Source organism: Saccoglossus kowalevskii, chromosome 12 (assembly GCF_978046115.1).
Source record: "Saccoglossus kowalevskii chromosome 12, keSacKowa6.1, whole genome shotgun sequence".
NCBI classification, from domain to species: Eukaryota; Metazoa; Hemichordata; class Enteropneusta; family Harrimaniidae; genus Saccoglossus; species Saccoglossus kowalevskii.
The window spans coordinates 37015912-37027581 of NC_140652.1; the positions used below are offsets into that span (position 1 = coordinate 37015912).

The window sequence follows — 11670 nt, forward strand, 5'->3', positions numbered from 1 at the left end:
GCATAGTTTATAATTTCAGTCATGATTTAAGGCACATAACCTCAAAAATATAGCAAATATATTTTGTTCTGTAATATTCTTATTTAATCAGTCATTATGAAAATTATCATTGGTGTGCATATTTTCCTACGAATTATTCTTAATTTAAATCACAATCAGTTGTTTTCGTCCCCAAAGGACAGAAAATGTCGAAAACGGAAATGTTATTCTATGCTTATGATTTGATTGACATGTCACGTGCCACGTGCATCAGAATCTTGCCAACACAAGTATGACGTCATGACAGTATGATACCGATTATATGAACCACCTGACAGACTCTTTCTAACGATCTGTTACAATTGCAATAGTTTTGGTTATTGTGCAAGTTACCACTGTTAGTCATGGACGTCCGAAGTTTTGTCTTTCTGTGCTTGGTTGTTCATTGCGCCTTATTGCCAGCTTTGGTGAGCATAGTTTATATATTTCAACTTCATTGCCAACAAGGTTTTCATCTTTTTCGTTTCAAGATATCATTTACAGATATTATATTTCTGTAGATATTTGTCATTCATACATATATTCTATGTAAATAAAAAAGAGAATAAATCTACATCTGAACCGGTTACTTTGTAGATAGAGTGAGTGTTAATTGTGTTTCTATATAGGCTTTGCAAACTCGTGAAACTCAAACAACGTTGGAAAAATGGATGCGAGAAATGAGGACTCGTAGAGGTGAGCTTACTATACTATGTTAAACAATACATAATAATTTCAACAAACTGTGAGTAATAACTGACTCACTGAGTTCATCGGGTGTCTTGTTCATTCACGATGTGTCCGATTCCTGGTATGACAATTGAGATGAAAAGTAGGTATATACATTATTATTCAGTACCCATGCATATCCCTAAATGGGTTATAACTGTGTTTTTTGAATATTCACGAAGAAAGCATATGAATAGTATATTTGTTTCTCTTTACATGGCGGTTTTCAGTGAGAAAACTGTTCATTTTCATACTAGCTCAAAAGTGAAACAAATATAAATATATTGTGGTATAGTTAATAGATTGCCCTGAACTATCTTTATTGCAATTGTGATCACAGATAATACTATACAAACACGTGTTTATTTCCAGTAAACAATATCGCATTGTCAAGTACTACGGTTGTAAATTTACAACATGATCGTTCTATTTGCAATTTGTAAAATATAATAAGTGGATACTTGGATACAAATGCAATTCAATTAATGCTATTTCAACTGTTGTCGACCCTAATTGCTTAATATCTATACCATGCTTTATTCAGTCAATGGTACGTAATGGACGAATGGACACTAGATGTAATAACCTATGTGAGTATTTTAGTTCACGTCATTTTTCATGTTTCTAGGAGAGTATACTGTGAGTGCATTTTGGGAGACATGTGCCTCGAAGGAGATGCGGGTTCGGATTGACAACGATTTAGGAGGTTCTGCAGAGATAACCTTTACAGTAGTGGAGACCGGATTGACTCAGACTTTAGCTGTTGTCGGACTGTATGCAGAGGAGAGTTTCCTCTTAGACGATATCTTACAAGATTACCATATCGATTGGTATGATACAGCTCGTCCTTCCTATAAAAGCAGCATTCTGGTGAATAAATGTAAGCGACTCATTACTTGTTAATTTATTTTATACCACGTGATACAGTGACAAATAAATATGGGAAGTGGAGGGGCTGTTAAATTATTGTTGGTCACGTTAGGCAGTTTTCGTTGGTTATCGGATTATTCATTTTATTTTGATATTTATCGGTTGCTATCGTAGATATCGTAGGAATCTGATTTACGACTTTTTTTATTTAACAAAAAAAATAAAAGTTGACATAATTCAATCTCAAAACTAAACTTTTGATATGGCGATACTTTTGAAACGTAGTCTGATGTCTTGATGATATAAATATTGTCAATTTGACAATAATTATATTATATTGTTTGTTTGTGTATGTAGCCAGAAACAACAGTTATGATTCGATATTCATTGATTGGTATAGACTTACATACCGCACATTCTTAGATAGATTTATCTATTTATCCGACCCTCCACTCCTAGGTGGCACCGTCGATAGAGATCCTCACGTAACAACGTTTGATGGTGTCAAGTACGAATTCCAAGGTCCCTGTACGTATGTACTAACACAAGATTGCAGTGATATAAATAATCCGTTATTTCAAATCACTGCTGATTTCCGTGGGAAATATTCTGAGTTGAAATCGAAGTATCTAACACGCATTGACGCTGTTAATATCAACATTAACGGAAATCAGATTGTAAGAATACTGAAGGACAATACTTTCCTGGTAAGTTCTATTCAACTGTTATTGTTCACTGCACTTCATGAAATATTATATGTGTATGTAATATTTACTGTAAAATGTCGCAATAAATTCAGATGCGTAACTATTATTTAAATACAATACACGAATCTGTAAAATGGAGACTTTCAACTAAATTATAGATAAAATAAACCTCATTACAGCTGAATAGAAACATTTCTATTTGAGCGGAACAATGTTCTTTTAATGTTTTTAATGTAAATAAGTGATAAATGTATTGTTTTATGTATCTATTTAAAATTCTATTTTTTTGCAAAAAGTTTCACTCTTGTGTCTGTGTATAATTTACATTCGGTTAAAAAATTCAGTTCATATTTTAATTGGTTTCAGTAATTGCATTTTCTTTGTTCTATAAATTATATATATTCTATTGCACAATATTCCGTAACCGCTGTGTGTTGTCCACAACTCTTTGTTCAGCATGCTTTTCACCGCGATTGTTTGACAGTACTACCTTACCCATTCACTTTTCTTCCCAACACTGCTTTCCTTTCACGGCTTTGCTCGTCACTTCGGTGACCGCACTGGTTTTAACAGCATAGATTTGATGAAACTGCTTTTAACGTTTTCGGAAAACAGTAATGTTTCGACGTATTTTGAAATAATAGTACGTTTCAATACTTTGAACAGAGTTATTCTATACATTCTATATTTGATGACACACTAAAGAAATGTCATACAAATTATCAAAATATAATATATAACATAAATATATATCAAGTATTTTATAAGGTTGTCATTGATTTCATAACTATTGTTGATATTTATTTTCAGATAAATGGCAAACTAACCAAATCTTATACAGTAATTGGCGATAACGACGGCACAGTGGATATCAAAGATGGTCACCCTACTGTTACATTGTACAAGGTTGGTTTGTCACTCACATGGCTGAAGGAGACCAGTGCCGTGGACATTTCATTTACCGGAAGTGAAATGCGTGGAAATGTATGCGGGTTACTGGGAAACAATAATGGGAACCCCGATGATGACCTCATGACACCTAATGGTAATATAGTTTCTGATGTATACGAGTTTGGAGAGAGTTGGACTGTACCTGGGAGGTGAGTATTGACAATTGATATAATTTTGTCAACAAGCAGTAAATATATATATCGTTGTTGTTGGTTTGATATGTAGGAGGAGAATCATTGGTAGCCCTCCCCCTTCAATCAAATTTCTGTTTGTACTGATCACGTGACACTTACACGAATTTTGACTTGGTAAATGACAAAAAACCTTCACAATCTGGTATCATTGTATTGCCTTCCAAATTCAATGCCAATATAAGGGGTTACTTATCGTGTTGTTAAACCTTACGCCAGGTACCAGGGATCGTTACGTTCGCAACCTTTTTCGACTGAACAAAGACACGCACACAGTTTGAATCGTGTCAACTTCTAATCTCAGTCGTCCTTCGAGAACTCTCCAAGACAGAATGCCTCGGGGAAAAGTCCCCCAAGACTCTCTCACTTCGTGGAGCACTCTTAAGACTCGCCTCGTCTCGTCTCGTGGGGAGATCTCTCAGACTGACCAAGAGTCTCTTTATTCACTTTCAAACTTTAACCAATCATATGGAAGTTTTAGAGCTCGAGGCGTGGCCTTCACACATTCTACTCGCATGTAGCCAATCACACAAAGTATTTAACACGTCATATACATTTGATTATTTTTTCGCTATATTAAGAAACTACACATACCAAACTTTCAGGAATAAGGGTCTGTAAGCAGAGTTTATATCGTACTTAGTTTCAATCACTGATTAGAGTTCTGTCTAGGACCTTGTATAAGCTTAAATAATGACAGGTTATGGAAAAGTGTTGAATGATATTAACCAGCACTTCACATGAAACCAGTTATCAAGTCGATATCAGTGATCGATCTGGAAATAAATCATGACACCAATCCCAAATACACACAATGCCATACAATACATAATAATATAAATTGCAATTCTCACAATAGTGTTTTATTATTTCAGTTGTCTGGTGCCATGAATGCAGTGAATTCAACACAAATACTAAGATATTAAGATGACAATATAAGTAGGTAGTTGGTTCTTCTGTGTGCATTGTTTTTGTTGGTGTTCATTGTAATTTATTTCACTTTTACTGTGCATATATAATTGATAAGGTTCAATTCTATTTAAATCATTTGCAATCTGCGATGTTGTCTTTTTTTAATGATGGATGTTTTTCTTACCTCTATTGTAAACATCGTCATGGTATTCAAAGATATGTTTTATCTGAATCTTTGGTATTTACCTTTATATTACGTATATATTCTTGTTTTCAATTTATTGCTCTGCAAAGGAAATTTACAACATAGAAGAAAATTTGGAAATATAGGTTGTATTATTAGATGCAATTTTTCATTAATTGTTCAAAAATTAGCTCACAAAACGTGTCCGTATACAGATTGTTAATGGCAAACCAATTGTCACAGTAAATATGTGTTGATATTATTCTAAATTATGCAAATAACACTCATCTAAACCATTCAGTTAACATAACATGAGTGCAGGAGTGTTTTTGTGTTGGTTTCAGCAAAAGGTAGTGTACAGACACGTACTTGTTTTCTAAATCCATTGAACAACACAGTAAAATGTATAAATATTCAAAGAACAAAATAACATATGGTTTCTGTAATTATTGTCTCTAATATGGCGAAAAAGCATGTAAATAATATCCAGGTATTAAATATATTATACAAAACATGTTTGCGTTAAAAGTTTCTAACTTATCCTTATTCCTCAAATTGTGTTTTCATCCTACTATTGTTTTGTGACTGAAATGTATTGTACAATACTATTTTAAGACATGGATGTGTTTATGTTATGTTATGTGAATGGGTAAGACTGTGGTTTACTTATTGGATTGTTTTTATCACAGTACAATTAAATGGCATAATATATGGGAACTGGGGTGTGTCTTTCAACGTTTGTAAAAATAAAGTAGCGAAACATTTGACAAACGCATTGCCATGAAAAGTGAAGTTCAATTCAGCAAAAAGATTTAATGCAAAGATGTCTGTTATCGTGACAACAGTGCACTGCTGAATAATTATCGATATTAATATACAAAAGTGTTTGACTTTATGTCACTCCTGAAAATGGACGCCTTTTTAAAAATAGTGTTGTAATTATCTGACAATTGTAGTACAATTTATTTCTATTAGTTGAATATCTTAAATCAGACGACACTTACGGGTGCAAGTTTCCAGTGACAACGAAAAGTGGAATACTTTTATGACGCAATTTGAAATAGTTGAACAATTGGATTTAAAGTTTGAAGAAAGAAAAATCTGTTTGGTTTCTGACACCTATTGAGTGCATGAACGCAAATATTACTACAAGAATAGTCAAAAGAAGAATTAGCATTCTTGTGAAAACATATGTCAAGATTCATTTGTCAGATATGTCAGATATAAGCAGTAGATTGGGTAGTTAGATATACTACAGTGTACTCGTATATTCGACCGTTAAATGCCACGAACTTAAACTGGTCAGTTCTAGAACGTATCATACTACAGAGCAACACTCAAATAACCTCGAAACTAAATATAACAAAATAACACAGTTGGACAAACAACAGGCAAATCATTAAAAATGACTTGTGCGTTGAAGAATATCTGGCAGACACCAAGAAATTTGACGGTCCGTCCGATTATTGGAATACTACTATTTCAATATCACATTATTTATATTCACGATAAAAATTATAAATTTGCACTTGCTTGAGTTAATTAACAAATTCTACCAGTTATATCATTCAGTCAAGTTGTTAAAAATCCGTTAGGTAATGCGATACACTGTCTGCATACATGTTGAGATGGGCATTGAAATTAAGACGTGCGATATCCCCTGGGGGAGGGGCAGTTGATACATAGCTGGGTAGGGAAGTGCCCCTGAGTGCTCAAAAGTGTGATCATTTTTATACCTGGATAGCGGCAAAATCTATACCCATATTTATACCAAAGTACAATTTCTGTCATCACTGTTTATTCTGAATAAGACAGTGACCTATGTATCTGAGGCCGGGATCTGAGGTGGAGATATTCGCTCATATACGGACCCAAATCAGAAAAATATTACCAATATTTATACCTATCTTGACCAGAAATAAGACCGATACTTATAATAAAAATCCAAAAAACGAGACCAACTAATAAACATGACATATACGGATAGTAGAGATTCTAGATGTGAGTCATCCGACGGAGCAGTTGTTATCATGGTTATCATATGCATCTAAAACACATTAGATGTACTACAGTTTCCCCCACCCAACGTTCTCAAACTGCTACTCCGGATGTAAAAAGGTAAAGATGGCCACCAGAGTTCAGTATACAAATGACACTTAAGCCATGCTCAAGCGTATTGATTTGTGGTGCTCCGCGATATCACTCCGCGATATCACTCCGCGATATCATTCTTTTCGACAATCAGAATGCGTAGGGCACATGTCATACACAACCATGAATATATAAGTGATAACATGTGAGGTTAGTTCACCAGTTGAGTGGCATTTCATAATTTCCGTCTAAACACAACAAGTAAACATATTTCAGACAGTCGTTATGAGTGCTCTAAATGACTGTCAATTATGGGTTTATGCTCTTCAGGCGGAGTTTCACTGTCCAACTAAAAATGTGCAAATCGAACTAAAATATTTATTTACAATAAAAAATAACGTACATTGCAATGTTTTGGTGGGGAAAACGCCCAGCAAAAGAGGCAACTAAAATGGCATTAGTAATTAGTATTAATTTATAGACACAGTGTTTCACTGTCGACCACGGGTAAAACAAACCCAGAAAACTATTAGTGGCTTCCTTGAGTGTTGAAAAAAGCGTTTCAAATAAGTTCTTTCAAATCAGGTAATAGTGTAGCATATAAAATGTTAGCACATTCCGCTAGCACACTTCCAGTTGAAATGATAACATTTCTGTAAAAATATAAAACACATACCACTGTGCTATATATTGCTGTCTGTACTGAAAGCCACTGTGGTATATGATGATGTTCATACTGAAAGCCACTGTGGTATATATTGCTGTCTATACTGAAAGCCACTGTGGTATATATTTCTGTCTATACTGAAAGCCACTGTGGTATATATTGCTGTCTATACTGAAAGCCACTGTGGTATATATTGCTGTCTATACTGAAAGCCACTGTGGTATATATTTCTGTCTATACTGAAAGCCACTGTGGTATATATTTCTGTCTATACTGAAAGCCATTGTGGTATATATTGCTGTCTATCCTGAAAGCCACTGTGGTATATATTGCTGTCTATACTGAAAGCCACTGTGGTATATATTGCTGTATATACTGAAAGCCACTGTGGTATATATTGCTGTCTATACTGAAAGCCACTGTGGTATATATTGCTGTCTATCCTGGAAGCCACTGTGGTATATATTTCTGTCTATCCTGAAAGCCACTGTGGTATATATTTCTGTCTATACTGAAAGCCACTGTGGTATATATTGCTGTCTATACTGAAAGCCACTGTGGTATATATTGCTGTCTATCCTGGAAGCCACTGTGGTATATATTTCTGTCTATACTGAAAGCCACTGTGCTATATATTACTGTCTGTACTGAAAGCCACTGTGGTATATATTGCTGTCTGTACTGAAAGCCACTGTGGTATATATTTCTGTCTATACTGAAAGCCACTGTGCTATATATTACTGTCTGTACTGAAAGCCACTGTGGTATATATTGCTGCCTATACTGAAAGCCACTGTGGTATATATTTCTGTCTATACTGAAAGCCACTGTGGTATATATAGCTGTCTGTACTAAAAGCCACTGTGTTATATATTGATGTACATACTGAAAGCCACTGTGGTATATATTGCTGTCTATACTGAAAGCCACTGTGGTATATATTGCTGTCTATACTGAAAGCCACTGTGGTATATATTGCTGTCTATCCTGGAAGCCACTGTGGTATATATTTCTGTCTATACTGAAAGCCACTGTGGTATATATTTCTGTCTATACTGAAAGCCACTGTGGTATATATAGCTGTCTGTACTAAAAGCCACTGTGTTATATATTGATGTACATACTGAAAGCCACTGTGGTATATATTGCTGTCTATACTGAAAGCCACTGTGGTATATATTGCTGTCTATACTGAAAGCCACTGTGGTATATATTGCTGTCTATCCTGGAAGCCACTGTGGTATATATTTCTGTCTATACTGAAAGCCACTGTGCTATATATTACTGTCTGTACTGAAAGCCACTGTGGTATATATTGCTGTCTGTACTGAAAGCCACTGTGGTATATATTGCTGTCTATACTGAAAGCCACTGTGGTATATATTTCTGTCTATACTGAAAGCCACTGTGGTATATATAGCTGTCTGTACTAAAAGCCACTGTGTTATATATTGATGTACATACTGAAAGCCACTGTGGTATATATTGCTGTCTATACTGAAAGCCACTGTGGTATATATTGCTGTTCATACTGAAAGCCACTGTGGTATATATTGCTGTCTATCCTGGAAGCCACTGTGGTATATATTTCTGTCTATACTGAAAGCCACTGTGCTATATATTACTGTCTGTACTGAAAGCCACTGTGGTATATATTGCTGTTCATACTGAAAGCCACTGTGGTATATATTGCTGTCTATACTGAAAGCCACTGTGGTATATATTGCTGCCTATACTGAAAGCCACTGTGGTATATATTGCTGTCTATACTGAAAGCCACTGTGGTATATATTGCTGTCTATACTGAAAGCCACTGTGGTATATATTGCTGCCTATACTGAAAGCCACTGTGGTATATATTGCTGTCTATACTGAAAGCCACTGTGGTATATATTGCTGTCTATACTGAAAGCCAGTGTGGTATATATTGCTGTCTATCCTGGAAGCCACTGTGGTATATATTGATGTATATATTAAAAAACAACCGGAACTTACGTTACCGGTAGGTTAGGTTCTCGAAACAGTCATTCTTTGTTTCCTTTGTTTGAATAATCATTACATATTAGGCTATATACGTATTATGTGTTATGTAACGGAATGGAACAATACTATAAGGCTGTTTGTGGAATGGCACAAATGATTATTTACTGGTCAATCATCATATTTCTAACCAATCACCTGCTTAGTGTAATCAGTAGACTGACCAAGCGTCTGATCTAAACCGTTACTGTGCGAAAAGTACCATCAGAAGAATAAGCAATATGATACTTGCTAAGTTTAGTTGTAATATGCCCAATTTACACTCTACTCTTTAACAGCGCCCAGGAACGATAATTATCCCTATTTTAAATTTAAATATTCTAAATTTGAAATTATTTAAATATCGTGCATACGGTATAAAGTGTATGAATGAAACTTCCACTAAACATTGAAATATGAAATGTAAAATAAATGGTAAACATTATGAAAACTGTGCATAGTTAAATCATAAGCAACTGATAAACAAACAATGTGTCGAATAACACGGCATCAAACGACTGTGATCTTGTTTATCGTTTCTCGGAATTGGTGCAGATCTTAGGCGTTCACAATAATGCAGTGAACACTATCAGTCTTGTGATTATACCTAAAATGAAACTCTCCCGTGACCATATGCTGATGTCTTTGTTCTCTTTGAACACTACTCGTGTATCATACAACGTATAGAAAACGTACTGATTTAAAATTATACTATTTTCATATTCATATTTTTTCAATTCAAGTTACAAGTCTTTAGACCAGCTTAGACCTGTTTAGACCAGCATTTCCTCAAATAACATCCATTTTAAGTTTCATAGAGTTTAGCGCATTTGTATTATCTAATCATTTCCTCTAATAAATGACAGCAAATATTAAAGCAAACTATACAATAAATAGTTAGTGACAGAAAAATACATGGAACTCAAGTTATACAAAGACTATTTTGCATATTTTCACCTACTATATATCATTCGAAGGTATAATGTATTCTGATCTTATCTTGGTTTTCAAGTAATCTAACAAAATGAATTCCATACATATTAATATATAATCAGTTAGTTTATATTTGTTTATGGAATATAAATCTGAAAACTAATACAATTCTACGTACGTGTAATCTTAAGGGAGAATGGATAATAATACTTAATGCGTGGTTTCTACCACGCATCGGGTTTTGTGAAATAACATCTGGCGGCTCAAGATTATAACTTCCGCAAAGCAAAACGTCACGCTGCAAACAGTTGTTGTGATATTTCATATTGAAGCTGAAATATTATAAACGAACTACTGATGCATTTTCTTTTCTGTGTTCTTTTCTCAATTGTTTATTATTGTGCCAAGTAAACCAGAGTGTGGTTTTATAACCACAGCAGTGCTGTTGTAAATAAACACCCCATTTTATTCAGTGTTGTTAAAACTCTGATTGGTATATTGTGGACAATTAAAATATATATAAAGTGCGTCTTTCTACTTAATACTGATTATTTGTTTTGTTTTTTGGTAACCGTTATTACACTTCCTATTGTTATCACAGGCAATGAATGTTCACGACGATTGAGCTAAAGTAACGAAAGAGGTGAGTCTATATATTGCCAAGTCATCGGCGTGTTAGCAGGGGCCATGAATACATTTTTCATTTTCTCTCTATTTCAACTTGGAAGAAATCTTCGTATTCGTCAGATCTATGTATAACTTTAGAATCATTTCGTTAATATTTATTAATATATATTTATTTGTTGTATTCGTGACAACATGACATATTTAGTCTTTTCTTGTATTTTAAATGATTTTTTCAACTAAGTATTAACTTATCCCATCATTGAGGCAGTAATGTGTGATTTTTGAGGTATGTGACATATGGCTAACTGAAATTAATGAATCTTTATTTTTTATAGTTCTGATATTTTCCTTTCCGATTCGGGAATACCATTTGTATATCCTAAATGTGTTTTGGAGCTTAAATGTATTTTGTTTCTAATGTTATACACAGTTACTATTTGATTTACTCTGTTAAGGGTTCCATGTAATCTGATGCCACATACTACTGTTTAAATCAATAAAATGGGAACAGTGCCCGGATGTTATCCAGCATAATTTAGTAATTGTACTGTCAATAATTAAATAACTTATTTAATTAGATTTTCATTGATATCAAATACAATTTTGTTGCTGCAATTATAAATTAATCTGAAAAATATTTTGTTACGTAACTCTCTATATAATTTTTTACGAGCTTTTGGGTCATTTGGGGTATTTACACTCTGATGTTTCGAAAAGTTGTGAGAATCATTTATGTTGAACTCAACTCAATATTTGTATTTAAACAGATGT

General features: G+C 34.0%; 1 protein-coding gene across 1 annotated transcript; it reads left to right on the forward strand.

Annotated features, from left to right (window-relative positions):
• The first annotated feature begins 320 nt into the window (after positions 1-320).
• Positions 321-5279, forward strand: LOC102807256 (BMP-binding endothelial regulator protein-like). Its single transcript, XM_078006421.2, has 6 exons — positions 321-446; positions 648-714; positions 1376-1627; positions 2077-2324; positions 3135-3424; positions 4342-5279. Exons 1-6 carry the CDS (start codon positions 384-386, stop codon positions 4355-4357), a joined length of 936 nt encoding a protein of 311 aa, XP_077862547.2. The 5' UTR covers positions 321-383; the 3' UTR covers positions 4358-5279.
• Positions 5280-11670: the final 6391 nt, after the last annotated feature.

Excerpts from the sequence above, each read along its gene's own strand:
- LOC102807256 (XM_078006421.2), top strand. The coding sequence starts at position 384 with ATGGACGTCCGAAGTTTTGTCTTTCTGTGCTTGGTTGTTCATTGCGCC. Across the intron at positions 447-647 it reads GCGCCTTATTGCCAGCTTTG|GCTTTGCAAACTCGTGAAAC; the intron begins GTGAGCATAGTT and ends GTTTCTATATAG. Across the intron at positions 715-1,375 it reads AGAAATGAGGACTCGTAGAG|GAGAGTATACTGTGAGTGCA; the intron begins GTGAGCTTACTA and ends TCATGTTTCTAG.